The sequence below is a fragment of the Vombatus ursinus genome, unplaced genomic scaffold (genome assembly GCF_900497805.2).
Source record: "Vombatus ursinus unplaced genomic scaffold, bare-nosed wombat genome assembly UNPS02014809.1, whole genome shotgun sequence".
Lineage (NCBI taxonomy): Eukaryota > Metazoa > Chordata > Mammalia > Diprotodontia > Vombatidae > Vombatus > Vombatus ursinus.
In genome coordinates, this window is record NW_020954587.1 from 21831017 (window position 1) to 21851197 (window position 20181).

General features: G+C 34.7%; 2 protein-coding genes across 4 annotated transcripts in view; one reads left to right on the plus strand and one right to left on the minus strand.

Annotated features, from left to right (window-relative positions):
* Nucleotides 1-9635, plus strand: part of SIM2 (SIM bHLH transcription factor 2) — a 77724-nt gene extending 68089 nt beyond the window's left edge. The window contains exon 11 of the mRNA XM_027875428.1: nt 8914-9635. Within this exon, the coding sequence (XP_027731229.1) occupies nt 8914-9635 (722 nt within the window). The remainder of the gene's footprint in view (nt 1-8913) is intronic.
* A 6791-nt stretch (nt 9636-16426) lies between these two features.
* Nucleotides 16427-20181, minus strand: part of HLCS (holocarboxylase synthetase) — a 225857-nt gene continuing 222102 nt past the window's right edge. For all 3 annotated transcript variants that reach the window (XM_027875605.1, XM_027875607.1, XM_027875606.1), the window contains 2 exons: nt 17940-18153; nt 16427-17202 (listed from right to left, as the gene is read on the minus strand). In XM_027875605.1, coding sequence (XP_027731406.1) covers nt 17031-17202; nt 17940-18153 — 386 coding nt within the window. In that variant the 3' untranslated portion in view covers nt 16427-17030. The remainder of the gene's footprint in view (nt 17203-17939; nt 18154-20181) is intronic.

The window sequence follows — 20181 nt, forward strand, 5'->3', positions numbered from 1 at the left end:
GTCATGAATTATTCTCCTTTTCATAGATGTAATGAATAATTTCTTTCATGCTCCTCTAATTTGTTTGAGTAATGATAATTTCTATTTCTTTGCTGAGTTTTCTTGGTAATATGCTGAAATGCTGATGTGAATGTATTTTATATCCTATAACTTTGCAAAAGATATTATTTGTTTTATCTAATTTTTTAGTTGACCCTCTAGGGTTCTCTAAGTAAGCTATCATATTATCTGAGGGAAAATACAATAATTTGGTTTTTTTCTTTGCCTAGGCTTAATTTCCTTTTTTTTGCCTTATTGCTACAGCCAGTATTTCTAGAACTATATCAAATAGCAATAGTGAAAATGGAAGTCCTCTAGTTTATCTCCATTACATATAATAATGGCTCTATATAACAATTATCATTCTAAGGAAAGAGTGGTGTGTTCCTATGCTTTCTAATGTTTCTTTTAAAAAAAAACAAGAAGAATGGGTGTTATATCTTGCTAAAAGCTTTTTCTGCATCTATTAATATAATCATATGCTTTCTGTTATTCTTGTTCTTATTAGATTCTACTGGGTTGATATTTTTCCTAATATTGAACCCCAAATTCCTCATATAAATCCAACTTGATCATAGTATATAATCTTTATGATTTGTTGCTGTAGTTTTCTTGCTAATATTTTATTTAAAATTTTTTGCATCAATATTCATTAAGAATATTATTTGTAGCTTTCTTTCTTTGTTCTGAACCTCCCTGGTTTAGGTATCAAGTCCATATTCATATTGTATAAGAGATTTAGTAGGTCTCTTTATTTTCTTATTTTTTTCAACAACTTTTGTAAAATAATAATTATTCTTCAAATGTTTGAAAGAAATTTCTCATAAATCTATCTAGTGCCAGCTTTTTTTTGGGAGTTCATATTATAGTTTGTTCAATTGCTTTCCTGAGATCAAGTTATTTACATCATTTATTTCCTGGCCTACTAATTTGCACATTTTGTATTTTTAAAAATATTCATCCATTTCATTCAGATTATCAGTTTTATTGATATAATCAGACAGAATAGTTTTAATAACCTCATTTATAGGGAATTTACCTATTTAATTTTTGATACTGTTAACTTGGATTTCCTTTCAAAAATCAGATAAACTAATGATTTATCTATTTTATTGTATTCCCCTCCCCAGACCTCACACCCCCCAAAAAATCCCCAGGTCCTTAGTTTTGTTATTAATTCAATTTTTCATTGGATTTGTTCTATTATTTTATTCTCAGAATTTATATTCTGGTGCTTAATTGGAGGCTTTTAATTTTTTCTAGGGTTTTTAAAAGTCACTTGCCCAATATATCATTATGGCCTTTGTCTCTCTCTTTTTTTTAACAGACACTTAGAGATATGTTTCTCTGAAGAACTGATGGGGCTGCATCTCCACAATTTTGTTATGCTGTCTCATTGTTGTAGTTACCTTTTAATGACATTTTCTATTGTGTCTATGATTTCTTTAGACCTACCCATTCCTTAGGATTGTTATTTAATTTCTAGTTTACTTTTAATACTTTTTCCAGTGGTCCTTTATTGAATATATTTTTATTGCATTGTGGTCCATAAAAGATGTATTTAGTATTTCTGCATTTGTCTGTAAAGTTTTTATTCCCTAACACATGGTCAATATTTGTAAAAGTAACATGCACAACTGTGAATTATGTATGCTTCTTTCTACTTTCACTCAGTAATCACCGGAGGATTATCATATCTAACCTTTCTAAAATTCTGTTGAGGTCCTTAATATCTTTCTCATTTTCTCATCTCTCTCTTATCTATTCATTTATTTATTAATCCATTTATTTATGGGTTAGATTTATCTAGGATAGAAAGGGGGACATTGAGATTCCCTATTATCACTTTGCTGTCTATTTCTCCCTGTAACTCATTTAACTTTTTTTTAAATATATAGATGCTATCTTATTTGGTGCATGGTTTAATTTTGACATTAAATCATTTCCTATGGTACCTTTCAGCAAAACATTAATTTCCCTGTTTATACCTTTAAATTGAGTTCCTTTTTTCTGTTGCCTTATCTGAGGTCATGGTTGCTATCATTGCTTTTTTGTTTTTTTAAACTTCAGCTAAAGTATTGGTCTGGCACCTTATTTTAACTCTTTGTGAATGTTTCAATTATGTTTCTTGTAAACAACATTTTTGGATTCTGCTTTCTAATCCATTCGACTTTTTGGTTTTATGGATGAGTTCATCCCATTCAGATTCATAGTCATGAGTTTTAATTGTTAATTTTTTTTCATTCATTCCCATACTTTTTTTCTCTGTTTTCTCCCTCTTCTGCCTTTATCATAAGAAGAGGGTTGTGAACAGAGTGTACTATAACCAGTGCTCTAGGTGCTCCCTTACACCTCTTCTCTTTCCCTCTCCCAAATCCCAGTCACAAGTTATCATTTTTCTTCTTTCCTTCAATCTCTCTTCAACCTAATCTCTGTAGTTGAGTTTGCTTACATCTTATTCCCTCTTCTCTCTTCTCTTTCCCTAATTGCATTTCTGCTGAATGAAATCTATTTCTGCCTACTTAACTCTGTGGGCATATTTTTCCCTCCTTTGATCAGTTCAGATGAAACTAAGGTTCAAATGTTGCCAGCTCCACCCACCTCTTTTTTCCTTGTTTTCTTTCTTCTTACTCTGGCAAAGTCTCTACTTCTATTACCTCTTCCTTTGATTACGAGTTCCTCTTTTGACACCAGCCATCATGCTTTTTTCAATATGGATCAGTCCATGAAACTCCAGAAAACTTCTCCATTTCTGCCCCAGAAGACTTCCTCTCACGCTGGGAACACCTTCACCCCTTTGGGTTCTTCCTCTGAATGGTGAGTGACTCTCCAAAATGCCTTTTGAAGATGTGACCTCTTGAGTCATCATGATGTTTTCAAACCTGATCCAGCCCATGGTGCCCTAGACTACCTCTTACTTCCTCCTCATGTCTTCCCTTCCAGCCTACTTTTCAGTTCCCTTTTTGTATCGTCTTCCCCCAACTATAATGTAATTTCTTTGAGGGCAGGGACTATCTTTCTTTTTGTGTGTATTTGTATTTTCATCATTTGGCTCAGTGCTTGGCACATAATAAGCACTTAGTGCTATCTACCTACCTTTCACACTAATTATGAGATAATTTGCACCACACTTCCTCTCTTCCTCTACTCAGTGTATTCTTGCCCCCCCTTCTCTTTCTTAAGATCAAAATATATCAAAACCATTCACTGTTCCTCTCTTATTAGATTTATATCATGACCCCTGCTAATAGAATTTCAAAGAGACTCCATATTATCTCCATATTACAATGTAAACAGTTCATCTGTTTTTTTTTGTTGTTGTTGTTTTGTTTTTTGTTGAAGCAGCTAGGTGTTGCAGTGGGTAGACTACTGGGCCTGGAGTCAGGAGGACCCAAGTTCAAATACGTCTTCAGATATTTACTAGCTGTGTGACCCCGAACAAGTCATTTAACCTCTGCCTCAGTTTCCTCAACTGTAAAATGGGGATAATAATAGTACCTGCCAGGGTTGTTGTGAGGATCAAATGAGATAATATTCAGAAAGCACTCAGCACAGAGTTTAGTACATAGTATGTGCTTAATAAATGCTTATTCCCTTCACTTCGCTTTTATTTACTTTGCTTTTCTTGATTCATATTTCATATTTCAAAGGTTTTTTTACCCACTCTTCTCTTTCCAAATACATGGAATCTGCCTTTTGGAATATTGTATCTCAAGCTCTCTCTTCTTTTATAGTGGTGGCTATTGAATATGTGGTGTGTAGTTCCTTAGCACATGAATTTTTTCTTTCTAGCCACTGGAAGTTTTTTTTTTTTTAACTGAAAGCTTTGGATTTTGGCCATAATGTTCCTGGGAATTTTCTTTTGGGGGTTTCACTCAGGAGGTGACTAGTAGATCTATTTTTACTTTCTCCTCTGGTTCTAAGAGATCTAGGCATGTTTCTTTTATTTTTTCCTGAAATATGACATGAAGGCTTTTGCTGTTGTTGTTCAGGGTTTTCATGCAATTTTAATGATTAAATTTTTATCTTCCATTTGTTTTTGCTGTGAGACACTTTACATTTTCTTTTATTTTTTTTCCAGACATTTGTCTTTGTTTTAGTATTTCTTATTGTCTCTGGCAGTCATTAACTTCTATTTTATCCTTTCTAATTTTCAAGGAGTCTGTTGCTTAAGGTTTGTACCTCTTGTGCTCTTAGTTCTCTTTACAAGTCTTTCTTTGATAGCTCTCATTTTTTTTCTATTTCTTTTGCAACTGTTTTCTCTAGCTCTCTCATTTGATTTATAAAATAATTTAAAAATATTTTTTCCCTCTTGCTTCTTATCTTCTAGGAATTCTAGCTGAATTTGTGCCCAAGCTGTGTTTTTCTTTGAAGCTTTTCTTGCACATGTTTTAGTCATCCTCTTTTTCTGGGTTTCTTTCTTGAGTGTCCCTGTCATCATAATAGTTCTTCATGGTGGGATTCTTTTTTGTGTCTACTCACTCTTCCAGCCGTACTTCATAAATTCAAACTTTATGTTGGGGTGAGGCTCTGTGCTCTTCATAAGGAAATGTCTATGCTGTGCTTTGTCCTCTTGCTGCTTTCCCTGGGCATTGAGTATTGTATTTCAGGATTTTAGGGACAGTTCAGACTGGGGACCTGGAAACTTTAAGTGTACTCAAAGCTGTTTGGTCCAAGGTAAAGTTTGAGCACTGTGCTTCTGAACTCTGCAAGTTCCAAACCTGGGTTTGGGTCTGAGCAACACAACTGTGGGCTTGCAACAAATTGGAGTTCTAGTAGACTGCCGCTACTATGGTCAAGTGGGCAATTTCTGCAAGTTCAGTGACAGAATCGTAGGCTTCCCTTTAGTCAGGGGTTCCTGCCCTAGTTATTCCACTGCAGACTTCAGACTGAGTTCAAAGCTGGATCTGAGACCTTGTTCCCATGTCAAACAGCTGCTGCTTTCCTCTGTATTTGCTCCTCGGGCCCCACACAGCTAGGTACCTCAACCCTTCCCTGCATGCCACTCCTGAACTGTCACTCTTAGGCACAGGTCCCCTATTTATTCCACCTTAATTCCGTGACCCAGCACTTGGTAGTGACAGAATTGCCAGCTGGCCCCTCTTCCTGCTTCCTGCATAAGATCAGGCTCCTGTGTGTGTGTCTGGGACTTCTTCTTGCCCTGGGGCACAGGCTTGGGCAGACCTTCCTGCAGTTCCTGTGCTGGAATTCTAATGGCCAGAGCTAGTCCCCAGAGTCTACAGACCTCTTTTTTTCCCCTATGTTGATCTGGGCTGGAAAAAATTCCTTGTTCTATTTCTAGTATTTCCCAATCAAGACTTGGTCTAGAAAATTTTCGAGATCTTTATGGAGTGCTTGGGGAGAGCTCAGTTGTATTTCCCACTAACTCTGCCATTTTGGCTCATCTCTGGAAAGAAAATTCTTAAATAAATATTAATCTCAAAATATCCAACAAATAATATGCATATTTATTTTAGAAATTTATGTTCCAAGACTGTCACAAACTCTAAAGGCCACACTGAACCCACAAATAAATTTGAGAGTGAATATTATCTGAGTTTCAATATTAAATTTCACCAGAATCTTGATAGTGCCAGAATACAATTGTTTCATTTTCGTGTTTGAATAAAAACAATTTCTCTTGGCAGATAAAAAGACATTCTTAAACAGGAAGCAGATGATGGTGAAGCTTCATATACTCTTCTCCGGCTTTAGTGAGACTAAGTACTATTATTAAATAATCTATGAACAGAACTGTTGCATGCTCTCTGGACTGACACCGTCATATCAGCACTGTGGCATTGGCACGAATGTAGCTGTAGGTGTTATGGGATGTTAAGTGTGAGGGTTGAGGTTAGGAGTTAATCCAAGAATTTTCAAGAAATCTTAATTTTATTCAGTTTATCCAAACTAAACTATTATCCAACAGGTTTTACTGAGTAGACCAAGAAATGACAACCTGATACACAATTCCTATGGATGGGTAACTACAATTGCCATAGAAAAAAAGTTATATCTGATAATAAGATTCTGACCAAGGTTCTTATTGTCATGTGTTAGAAGGTGAACTTCTTGAAAGAAAGGATTGTTTTAAGTTTCTATTTGTATCCCCAGTGCTTTGCATATAATACACTTAATGAATGCTTTTTCAATTCATTCAAGCAAAAATATAGACTTCATAATTATAGCACCTCTTGTTTAAATAGGCAAATTTTCAATATAGGTATAAGCAAATTAATAACTTTAAGGCAGTCTGTTGTATCATGTAGGTCAGGAGATCAGAGGTTTTTCCTGAGTCTGATATTTGTTTTTTATAGTATTCCTGGACAATCACTGACATTCAAAATTCACATGTATAAACTTGGAGTTCTCCATCTGGTAAAATTAGGCATCATGGGACACAGTTCCTGGCACATTGTAAATCACTAATAAATACTTATTGAATTGATTTGGGAGGCATAACATTTTCTGAGACATAGGAATTAAACATGGTGGGGGTAGAGAGAGTTTTAAAAAACCCAAACCAAGTTCAACCTGTTTAAAAAAAAAAAAAGAACAGGTAACAGGACCAAAAGATTTAGTGAAATTATTAATGTGACTTGTTACAACAGAAACAGAACTTAAATCAGAACTGAAGATTCAAGTAATAACAAATGCATTTGGCCCCTTAAAGTAATGAGAAAAGATATTTCCCAGAATATCTAAATGAAAAAATTTTTTTAAAGAAACCATAAGGATTTTGCTATCAATGATACATTTATTCACATGTAGCCACAGAAGATTTCTTTTGCCTGTTTTGAATGTGACACAGGATTATATTTATTATATATTATGTTGCTATTGAAAAAAATGAGAGAGGCTCAACATAATTCCATTAAATAAAAAGTAGTGTTAATTTGTGATTCAATTCTTAATTTCTGTGGGACTTAGGTGCTACAAAAACTTTTTTTCCCTAAAATTAAAATGTTTTTAATTAACCAAAATTCTCTTTCTACCCTCTCATCCACCTATGACTCCCCCTCCCTGCCTAGTTGAAAAAGAAAGACTGCCTAATAACAAAGATGTGTAGTCAAGCAAAATAAATGTTTACATTGGCTATATTAAAAACAAGTGTCAGTCTACACTCTAAGTCCATCACCTCTCAGGAGGTGGATAGCAAACATGAGTCCTTTGGAATTGTGGTTGGTCACAGTGTTATTTAGAGTTCCTTAAGTCTTTCAAAGTTATTTGTTCTTACAATATTGTTGCTATTGTCTAAATTGTTCTTCTGGTTCTGCTTACTTCACTGGATTTCACATTGCATACTTCCCAGGTTTCTCTTAAACCATCCTTCATGTCTTATAGCATGCGAGTATTCCATCCCATTCATCAACCATAACTAGTTCAGCCATTCAACAATGGATGCTGCACTTGCCCTTAGTTTCCAGTTCTTTGTCACCGCAAAAAAGAACTTCTGTAAATATAAGATATCCTCAAAATCTCAGAGCAGTTTTAAGACGTTGATGCTGAAACATCCTGTATTCTTGTACATATGAATCCTTCTCAATTTTGTTTGGTCTCTTTAGAATATCGGTCTAATAGTGGTGTAGCTGGGTCAAAGGGTTTAGTTTAGTAACTTTGGGGGCATAATTCCAAATTGCTTTCTAGAATGGTTTGGTCCAATCAGTAGTTCCAGCAACAGCGTATAAATGTATCCATTTTTCCACAATCTCTCCAGCCTTTGCCATTTTCTTTCCTTTTTATTGTTAATTTTTTTTCAATTTGATAGGTGTTAAGGTAGACCTTCAGAACTGTTTTAATTTGTATTTCTCTACTTATTAGTGATTTGGAGCATTTTTTTATATGGCTATTGACAACTTGTATTTGCTTCTGAAAATTGGCCATATTCTTTGACCATTTATTGGGGGGGGGATGGCTCTTATTCTTATATTCACTATCTTAGAAATGAGACTTTAGGGGCAGTGAGGTGTTGTAGTGGATAAAACACCGGCCCTGAAGTCAGGAGGACCAAACACTTGACACTTAACTAGCTGTGTGACCCTGGGCAAGTCACTTAACCCCAATTGCCTTAAAAAAAAAAGGAAAGAAATGAGACCTTTAGCAAAGAAACTTTATGAAAAGATTTTCTCCCTCCCTCATTTACCTGCTTTTCTTATTTTAGCTGTATTGATTTTGTTTGTGCAAATCCTTTTTAATTTTATGTAATCAAAATTATCCATTTAACCTTCTGTGATCCTCTGTATCACTTCTTTGGTCATGAACTCTTCCCCATCCATAGATCTGACAGGCAATTTCCTCCTTGCTCCTCTGTTTATGATGTCAACCTTTATTATTTAAGTCATGTACTCATTTGGAGGTCAACTTGGTGTGAGATACTGGACTACTTAGTCTCTACCAGATTGCTTTCTAATTTTTCTAATAGTTTTTAACAAATCCTTTTTTTCAAGAGAAAAATAAAAATATAGAGAGCTAACTGATTGCATATATCTAACTCTGGAGGATAGTTATTGCTTTTGTCAAAAAACAACCAACAAAAAAGCAATGATATAGCAAAGATGCAGGACAGGGACTCCTGTTTATTCCAACTCTAGAACTAAACAAGTAAATTAGTGTGTCTAAAAATTCTTAGACATTTTCATAGACAGCATCGACTTATGGGGATTTTGTTGTTTTCTTTTTAGTCTGGATTTCTTTTAAGTCTACCTGTACGATAACTAGTACAGTCATTCTCTCCCTGCCCCCACCCATAAAGACATACATACCTCTATACTTAAAATATATAAATGCTGGCATGAGATCACAGCTTCTTATACAGTTCCTGATTCCTGATTTCAGAAACTCCATTGTCTAATGTTTTATACTTTTCCCTTCAAGTGCCCATATCAGCCCAACGATATAATGAAGACGCCACATCTGATAGCTTTACAAGCTGTGCCACGGCCATCCCTAACAGCCAGCAGAAGAAGGATGCTTATGATTCCAGCATCTTGAAACCCAACAAAGTAGAAAGCAGGATACATCCACCCCACCATCTCATCAAGGAAGAAAGCAAGTTAGCTTTCAACAGGGACATACCTGAAAAAATGAATGCAAGTGAAAAGCCCTCTTTGAACTTTGTGCCAAATTCCCTATTACCTAAATCAGAATGTTTCCAGTCCAAGACACTCGGACAACTAAGCCATCTTCTACCAGTGCCAGCTTTATATGAACAAACAAGGATATACGTGAAGGAACCTAAGTATGGGCCCATTGGACACCACACCTCTCATTCAGATCAGCCAGATGGCAATAACATAATGATGGCAAAGGTAAACCATGACTCTGAAAGTGAACACATGATGGATATGCAGCCCACCGGACAAGTTCCCTTTGTACTTCTAAACTACCACCACCTGTTATCCAAACATGGGACATTCCAGCCATCCTCATGCACAGCCACCAGACATGTAGCTGAAAATTATGGATCTAGTTCAGAAGAGGTAAACACATTTATTTCAAAAAACCCAAGTTTGTCCTCAGTCTCACCCCCAGATACCCACAGGGAAACTGAGCTATGCCATTATATTGGAACTTCTGTAATAATCAATTCAAGGTGACAATGATAGAAACTGGCCTCTTAATTAAAAGCAAACAAACTGGAAGCATTTCCAAAGAAAGCACAAGACAACATGGTTACACTTACCAAGCAGAGCAGGAAGGTCAATGAGGGACAAACTGGCATGTGTTCTTGGCAAACCATGTGTAACAGTACCTTGAAGGTCAGAGAAAAACACTGAAAATTCAGTGTAGCATTACTATGACCTGATCTCTGGTGCAGAATGCTAATGAGATGCCATATGCCAGATCTCATTATTTTAGAGTGTCAAACAGATTTAAGAGGCAAGGACTAGGTATGCATAGATTTAAATTATCTTATACAGAGGTAACTATTTTGATTCAAAAATACATTTTAGATTTTTGCCATCAAAATGCCATAAACTATGAGTGTAAAGAACTGTAAAAATACTGTGCTGGTATTCAGGAAAATGTTCAAACTGAAGCTGTTTTGTTCCTTTTCCCCTTACATCCCATCAACTAAACCAAAACAAGAACAAAATAGACTACTAGGTAGCACTGGCTTTATTTTAAAAGGGATGACTATCCCAAACATTATTCTGAAACCTCAAATAACTCTGCCTGATGGACCAAGGTCACTTAAATCTCTCTTGGCTTAAGTTTCTTTATTTGTAAAATGAGAGGATTGAACCAGAAGGCCTCTGGAGTCCTTCCCAACTCTAAATCTATAATCTTATGATAATTAATATTCTTCTCATCTTAAATCAAGCTTTAGCATCCTAATTTTAGGGAACACTGACAGAGTTAATGGCCAATATTTGAAGTAATGTTTGTTACAGAGTGATTAAAAAAAATTCTCAACTCCAAACTTTGAGAACATTTCTTTTTAAAATATCCTAATCAAAATTAAAGTCCTAAAGGAATAACTTGATCTGTCCACACGATGGGAATTAGATCTGTGATTTCACAACTCCCAGGTGAGGGATTTTTTCTGTACCTTCTAGTTTTAGAGATGTTTGGAGTACTGAGAGGGTAATGTAGCCAATGTCAGGGACAGGGCTTGAGCCAGATCTTCCTGGTCCAGTGCTGGTTCTCTAACTACGAGGCCATGCTGCCTTTCATGACATACCCTTAGAAAAAGCAGAATATGGTTAAAATAGTCATAAGAAAAATAGATGATTTCACTGCTTCCAGGAGTATTCATTATTCTCATAAAAGCACACAAGAACATTTGTTATTTCTCTTCTGGTGCAAACATTTTGTCAAAAAATATAATTCCATTTTGTTGTTGTGCACACATGACATATATTAATAAGCTCTTACTTTTTTCAAGTCCCCATAATGTTAAATTCATGGAAACAAAATGAACAGTATCCACAGAACTGAATAAGCATTAAATGAAAAAGAAAGTCAGAAAATAGTTTATGAGAAGAATGTACAGCTGTCCTGCAATACAAAAATCTATCAGCCCAGTCAAGTTTAAATATATGGCAAACATTCAGAATTTGACATACAGAAATTCATAATTACTCATGATTAGCACAAGTAATCCTAATAAAATTCATTGAATTGCATGTGCAATGTGGAAAATCATCAATTATATACTCATTTTGTTCAATAAAAATAATTTTAAAAGATGTAATAAAAACAATGTACACATTTTACTTGCATTTTATACATAGCAAGTAAAATACATTCACCTTTGAATATTTACACAAACATTTAAATATATATTTTAAAAGAAAAATAGGAATTTAGAAATAAACACACACACATATATGTCTGTATATACATATAATATTTCTTAAAGGCTAACCATTTAAGATAACTTATTTCAGCACTGGTCTAAATATTTCACTTGGTCAAAGTTCCCCCCTACCCACTCTTAACCTACTTTCTCCAAATGTGCTAAACTATCAACGTTGTATCACTTTTGTTGTCTTTACAAAATATCTTACTTTATGACATATGCTTCTGGTTTTTTTCTGTTTCTAAGGAAGTCAGAAATTTTCAGAACTATCATTTTAAATTAAAAATACACCTGTCAAATTGTTGTTAGATTGTGAAATTTTCTTTTGTAAAACTAGTGTTGTTATATAGGACCTAAAAGAATCAGGTACTATATTGGACCAATTTGTCTTTTGAATAAATTAAAAAAGTAACAATGCAATATAATGTATGTATATAATGTATGTATCAATATAATCAACATTGTTCACATGATTAAGAAACAGATATATCCACCCTGTTTTATACCCTGCTTAGTCATACCTCATTAGAATGCTTATGTGAGAGTCTATGCATATATAAAACAAATTTTTGTAATTTTTTGAGTATTCCTTTGGATTTCATAAGGAAATCATGATTCCTTAAAGGTATAGGACTGACAAGTAAGAAATATCATCTGATATATTTAAATAAAGTACCCTTTTTGTGACTATCTTATCATTAACATTTTGGAGCTGTATTCAGAAAGCATGAAATCATGTATGTTTTTTGTTTGTTTTTCGGAAATGTTTAGCTTATGCAAGGATTTCTATTAAGGCAAAGAACAATCTGTAAGAGAGAATGTGGACTACTAGGCTTAAGACAGAGCATGTACGTCTATACACAGCATGTACACATGTAATTAACAAATTAAATATAAGAGTGAAAGTTTCCTACTCTAAAGAAACACATTACAGAGCTAACTTTTTAATCTTTTATTCACCTATAAAGAATTGCTCCAAGATAAGAACCAACATTCACAGAGTTAATCTAGGCATTACATTAATAACAGTATTAAGAAAAATATTTAATGTAGAAGCAAGAATGGAGGGTAAAGTTTTCTGCAAGAGAAGCTCTTATGTCTGGCTCATAGAGGGATGGAGTAGCTTTGTAGAGTGGGCAGCAAAGAGATTACTGGTTTTCATTTATTAGAAGAGTGAAACATTTAAGAAGGTATGAATAATGCTATAATTAAAATGTAATAGAACAAATTATAGAATGCCACAAAATTTTATTGTGCTCTTTATTGAGCTCTTGGTTATCAAAAACACACTATCCAAAAAAAAAGCACAATATTTAAAGGTGATAAGTCCTTTGAAAGCACATATATGTTAAAATGGATGTTATATCCTAACTTAAGCCATTTTAGTGAAAGGAGAAATATTTCAAAATACTTTTAGCTGTCTAAAATTTTAGATATTATAACTTTATTTTAAAACCATCTGAGTTTTTTTTTATTATTTCTACTAAGCTTAATTGTTTAAGCATTAGGACTTTTTTGTGATGAAAATAAACTTCTGTCAAAAATATACCAAAACCAACCCCCAAAGCACCCAAACTTTTAATGCTTACAAATACATATGCATTCCTTATTATGTATTTTTTCATTTATTTTTAATATTAATAAAAACTATCACCAAACATGGTTGATTGTTGTCTTAAATAAAATATACAGCATGAATAGGAACAAAGTCCAAACCATTTATTTTGATGCATTTCCTTTCCAAAAACCTTGCTCATTTATTATAAGTAATTACTTTACAAAGGCTGTTCTTCCAAAGTTGAAAATGTAAGTTTATATTTCATTTTATTACGTGTGTATAGCAATTTCCTAGAAATAAGAAGAGTCTTTGGTTTCTGAATATTAAGGAGAAATTAATTTTCTGTGAGTTCAAAGTTCAAACAAGTTTAAAACTTCTCATTTACCATTTCTTTTCCTACACTGGGGGGGGGGGGGAACATCCATTATTTTCTCCACAGTTATGATCATGATCTGCTCCCTTAGCTTTTATCCGTCAACCTGCTGAGTAATGAAGTGAATGCAGTTAAAATGCTGTTGCCCATGGGATCATAGACAGCCTACTCCTCAAGGCAAGAGTTATTTGCAGGGGTTTGTGGGGTCATTCTTCCCTCCCATCACAGATACTTAACCTTTGTTTGGTTGAAATTAAAAGCTACTCCTTTATTGCCAAGCAATATTGGTGTTTTTATTTCATAAATATCCATTTCATATTTTTACTTCATAAATATTCATTCCATCCCAGTCCCACACACCAGAGTCTTTCAAATAAATGTTCCCAAAAGATTAAAAATGTTGCCATTGAGTATATGTCCTTGAACTTTCTTTTAACTGTGATTCTTTCTAATGAAGTCCTAGGGACTGACTCCTAAGGTAGCTCAGGAAATATCCACATTTCTGAACGTTTTAAAGACTTAAAAAACGATAACAGGAGAGATGGAAACTTTCAATACCCGATAAGACATGTCCACAAACATAACTACTCTTTGTAAGTTAATAATTCAGATATACTATTTCCTTGGGTGGTCTGTACTCCAAAGAAAGTCCTGATAGTTCTGCTGTGTACAATAGAGGCACTTTTTCTCCAAGGTAGGCTGAGGAAAAAACTCTTAAAACAAATCCAGGCACATTATAAACCACTTTTTTTTTTTTCTTTTTGGTGAGGCAATTGGGGTTAAGTGACTTGCCCAGGGTCACACAGCTAATAACTGTCAACTGTCTGAGGCTTAATTTGAAGTCAGGTCCCCCTGACTCCAAGGCTGGATATCTATCCACTGCGTCACCAAGCTGTCCCATAAACCACTTTCACAGTAATGGTAGCTAACTAATAATAGCTAACATTTATATTATTTGTTATATATAGCTTACTACGTGCCAGACACTGTGCTAAGCACTTCATAATTATTATCTCATTTGATACTCACAACAACCCTGGGAGGTAGGTGGTTATTATTGTCCATATTTTACAGAGAGGAAACTGAGGCAAAGAGAGGTTAAATGACTTGTCCAGAGTCATATATCTACTAAGTGTCTGAGACCAGATTTGTACTGAGGACTTCCTGATTCCAGGCACTCTATCCATTGAACCACCTTGCTGCCTTTGTAATCCTCCCCCTTCTCCTCCTCCCCATCATCACCATTACCACCACCGCCATCATTACCACATTATAATCGGAGAGATGACTCTAGTAATCTAGAGGTTTTAATAATTTTACATATTTTCTGAGGATTTGGGAGTTGCTCAATGACTATATTACTGATTTAGAAATAATTCTAAGATTTATTTTCTTGTCTTGTAAAGAGAGTGGAAAGGATATAAAAATTCCTATAACAATGACATTTTTAAATAATCTAGTTTAGATGAGATTAATTTTAAAAATTATTCTGGTTTTCTTGACAGTAACTGTTAAACATTGAAATGACCTTAATGCAGCTATTCTATAGAATAGGATTAAAACAACAACAATTTCTTTGGTATATCAGAAGCAAAATCAGTTTTATAAAAAATGCAGCATTCAATTAAAGTCTGTTTTGTCTCCTCAGACAATTCTGAACAGTCTATTTAAAAGCATAATGGCAAAAGTATTAAAGTGTGACTATGGACTCTAATGCTTCCATACTGCATTACTTTTCAAAAGTAAATTTAATAAAGCATTTTTCCAAAGCAAAAATTTCCAAAATACAAAATAAAAAGAAACATGTTTTTCATTAAGTAATCCTCCCCAAAGAGATTCAAAAATTAATGATAGCAATTCCAAGGGATGACTTGCTTTTTGTCACGAGGTTCAAGAAAAAAATTCCTCACCACGGAGACAGGGGGTAGTTCACTTTTTACTTCAGTTCAAGATTACCTCTCAAAGGTGAGTCCATTTTTGTAATTTCAGTGAAAGATTAAGGAAAAAAACCACAACTCGTGACTAATCCCAAAAGAAGGCATGTTGGGAGGATAGATATTTTGTTTTTTCCCCCAATTCCAATTGAAACCTCGTTTCCAAAATCGGTGAGTTTTCTTTATGTTAGATTTCCAGAGACTGGTTAACTTAGTTAAGTATGTTAATATTTCCTTTCTGAGAGTCTGTGTCTCACTAGCGTAGTCAGACTGTATGACGAAACTCGGAAGTTTTTGTATCAACCTTCCTGACTAAGAATAGTATAAAGAAAGTGTCATTATGTAATAAAGAGGTTTTGCACAGAGCTAGGAGCTATATCCCACTTTTGTTCCAATTATTTCACCAAGACTGGTGGGGAGAGCTTAGACAAAAAGTTATAGTTGACAAGTAGCATGTATGATTTAAAAGTTAAATGAAGATAACAATTTCAAGGAAGAAGCATGGAGCACAACTAGAATAGAAAACACATACAAAAAAAATGCTTCCTTTCTTTTGTTCTTTCTATATCAGATTCTTAACATCCTTTAAAGCCTGAAAATAACTAACCAATAATGAATCTAAATCAGCTCAAAGTTTTATTTCTAGACAACACAAAATGAGGAAGCAAGAAAGCTTATAATTTACAAACCAAATGCTGAGATAAGCCATTCAGTCTTGAATTAAAGGCTAATCTGACCTGTTATCTTTTTAAAAATCTGTTATTATCAGGATCCAGTGAATTTTCCACATTTCAAAGCTAGACTTAGAACTATCTTAGACGGTCCCAATCCTCACTTAGAGTACAGGACGTCCCAAAAATCTCAGGCAATTTTGACTTTAATAGATTAAAACTTCTAAGTCTTTTGGAACACCCTGGATAACACACAGATGCATGCTGTTGTCGTTATGCCACCATCAGACACTCTACCCTCTTGGTGCCCCCACGTCAGCTTCACACGCCACCAAACACCTACTTGATTTCATTCTTCAGAAATCTTGAGTCTGAGCTCAAAAATTTACTCAACTCTTGAATTTGCAGTAAATTTCAACACGTGAAATTTGTACTCTCACTCTCCAAATAAATTTGCTATAAATTAGTGATTTTCTACTACATCTTCAATCTCTTCTCACACATTAAATTTCTTCAGCCACTTAAGTATAACAAATGACAATGAAATAAATAATAAGCACCACCTCTGAAAAATGTTTACTCTCTTTTTTTTTCTTAACAAAGAAATAAAAACATACACCAAGTGTTAACAATGTCCTCTTTGCAAAATATCTCCCTAGTTGATGAGAAAGAATATTACCATACCCCCTATAACTGAGCAATGATTCAAGACTGGAGGACTGTTGCTTTTATTCTTTTTAAAGGGAACGTGGTGAGGTCTTTACTATTGTGAAAATATCTAAATTCTCCCCTTACTATTTCTAAATAAGAGCTACATATGTCAATAAATACCAATTTAAATCTGAGAAGAGAAAGGCTGGTGACTCTTCTCAAAAGGAGGCAGAAATAAATGGTAAACAAAAAAAGAAACAAAAAGGCATGAGAAAAGTAACTAAAGAAGGAAAACACCTCTAGCACCCACAATCCCAAACAGATCTTCATGATTTATGGGCTTGGGAAAGACCTAAGAAATCAAACAGGAATGTTATTTGCAGGTGGTTGTGCACTTTTGCCTTAAACTAATTTCAACTAGATGGGGCATACTGTGTCATTGTGATCATGACAGTTGAGTGCCGGACATAATGAGCAGCCATTTCATTGGCTCCTCTGACTACTGCTTTTTGGGGATGATGAGGTTTCTCAGCATGTCGAAAGAATTGCCATCTGGATGCACAGTCACAACATCCCCACCTTCCTGATGAACTTGAAGGAAGCCAGAATCATCGATGCCAACAATCCATACCATTGGCCCCTCATCGCTTCCGAGACGGACTTGCTGACCACTGTAGAACAAAAGTATGGAGTTAATTACTTGGAAATAATGATATAACATTTTAAGAAAACTAGTTAAGGCATACAAATGCATAAATCTTCACAATCTATGCAAAACAAAACTATGTTACAGTTATTTTGGAGGGGCTTAAGAGCTGAAATTTATCAGACTTTGTGAGATTTGAATTATTTTTATAACTAAGTAAAATAAAAAGACCAATAAAAATGCAAGAGTCATGAAGCTCTTCTCTTAAAGGTGATGTTCCTCTTCAAGTTTTTATATATTACATGATAATGATTTTGATAACCTATCCTTTGTTTCCTACACAATTGAAACTCTACCTAAAGAACTAAAAAAGATTTTTTTCAATTCCAGTTTTGTTCTGTTCTAAAAATAAAATAAATCAGGGCAGATGGGAAGATACGGAGAATTGAAAAAAATTAAATTCGAAAAAATTTGGAAAAAAAATTTTCTAAGAAGTTATTTAGAAAAGAAGTTTTCAGTGTGGAAGCAATTATGTGAGGGGGGGGGAAACCCGCAAATTAAACTGATTCTTCTACTATTTCTGATTAATATTATTATGAGTTTAAAAAAATAGAGATTTTATAAGATTACACGGCTGTTGCTTGAAAAATACGGTTTTAAATATCCAGGTGAATGCTTATAAGGCTCATCAAAATTGCCCTTTTATGAACTATTTCTCTGACAATAGAGCTAAGGAAGGAAGCTTAAAGAAATACCACCAACCTGTGCACCCAGTATTTATAATACAGAGGAAGAACTGCATTAGGTCCTTTATCCTGAAATGCGTCTATCAGTCTCTCCAACACAGTTATTGTTCTTGCAATAAGATAATCCACACGGAACAGACTTAGATTTTTATTATGTCTCTTATTATATTCTATGATGAGATCATTGATGCATATAGTAGGGTTGCTGTTATTCACATTAAGTCCACAGCCTGAAACAACAACAAATAACAAATCAAAAGAAAGACACAAACAGCTCCTCTAATTCTCAGGAAATCACTATTGGAAAATAAATGGTTTTACATTGAAATCAGCTGGAAAGATGATTTCTTTCCTCCCCCAAATTAGATGTCTAAGCATTACATTATCTTTCTTACAATTCCTGCTTCTTTCCCTTTTGCCTCAACCTGCACAGCATTTTTTTCACTCTGATCATCTGGAGAAAGACTTTCTGATGCCATTTTCCTTTTCACATCCCTTTTTTCCCCTTGATAATTGTTACCATCCTAATATCTCCTACTCATATTCACTGTTATACACAAAAGTCTTGTTGGAAAATGATAATTTGAGGCAGAAAAGCTGAAATGGATTCATCTTGAAACTGAAGTTCCTCACGATGGAGCAGGTAAACAAGTTTCTCAGCATTACTTCTGACTGTAGTTGAGGTGATAAAACTAAGAGCTCCAGACCAGGCCAAATCAGACAGAAAACAAGATCGTCAGCTAGTCTTCCTATGTCACCAGAGCACGTATTTGGAAGTGGAGACTTTTGCCAGAAAAGCAATTTCTGGCTCAGCTGAAAAACCCAGGGGATTCAAACCTTGGTCACGACAGGACTTTATACTAGATTTCTTTTCGTTTCATTGTAACATCCTTTGGAAGTCTCCCATATCCCCCTGAGATCCCTGGCTATGAATGACAATGATAATGTCCCACGTCAACCTTCTACGAAAACTTTGTGCTGATCTTCCTTTTGCCCATCATTTGTTAGTGTTCTTGCCTTCTTTAAATCAGTTTACAATTACTTACCTTTGTGTATGTTTTATCCCTCAATAAAAGGTAAGTTTCATGAGGGCAAAGAATGTTTTGGTCTGGTATTTTCTCCCATGTGCCTAGCATGGGATGTAGTGGGTGCTTGATAAGTGTTTGTTGAATTGAATTCAAATGGTGCCAACCATAGATCACACTGACTTTTATCTCACGATTTTACAAACATTTTCACTTCACTGGATTAGGAATAAAATCCTGTTTGCTTCACCCCATGCTGGCCAATTTGAGAATCAAAGACTGAGAGAAAATGGATTTTTCCAGATTCTGTAATAAGTTCTAGGCTAGTTCAAGATGAAATAAGACATTCTCAGTTTACCTCAACTTATTTACCTGCTGAGCCTGAATTTCACAGCAAGAACACAAGTATTATTTCATTATCATCCAGAACACAAGTATTATTTGTGGTGCTGTTCTAAAGGAAAGTGTACCCAACACATTTAATTCATATTTAGTCCATGTTGGAACTCAGCTAATATTAAAAGATCAGTAATTAATGGGAACATCTTCTAACAATTACATAGTATACTTATTAAGTTTAAATATAGTCTGTTGCAAATCTACCTAGTCAAACTGGAATAAATGAGTTCTAGTCCTGGCAGAGAGACTGAGGCAAAGAAAAAAGTATGACTCTGAGGCTGCTGAATCTACCCAGGTTGTAGGTAAGGATGAATGTCTTTTACAAAATTAGGGCAGTTTGCAAGAGGTCAGGAAGTGAGTAGGAGATGAGGAAGTGGAGGCAATGAGTGCAAATGACTTTTCTGCTGTGAAGATAAGTTTGGCTATGAAAAGAGGAAGCAAAGGAAAACAATGAGATGGCAGGGTCAGTGAAGATTTTTTTTAAGGATAGGAGAGACATGGGCATGTCTGTAGGCAGTAAGGAAGGAACCAGTGGATAAGGAGTTATTGAAGATGATAGAGCTAGAAAAGGGATGGGATCAAAGACACAAAACAAGAAAAGAGATTCCAGAGCACAAAGAAAGAGGTAGGCAGAGGAAGATGGAAACTAGGGAGAGGTATGACTGAGATGGACAGAAGAGAAAGAGCAGTCAGTGGCAGGAGATAGATGCAGACACTGAATTATAAAGTCTTGAGGGAACGAGATAGGAATTTATTGATTGGTTGTTGTCCTTTGTTCTCGAAGAAGACCAAAATGATATCACTACGTTGGGGTCAAGGTATAGTGCATCCAAC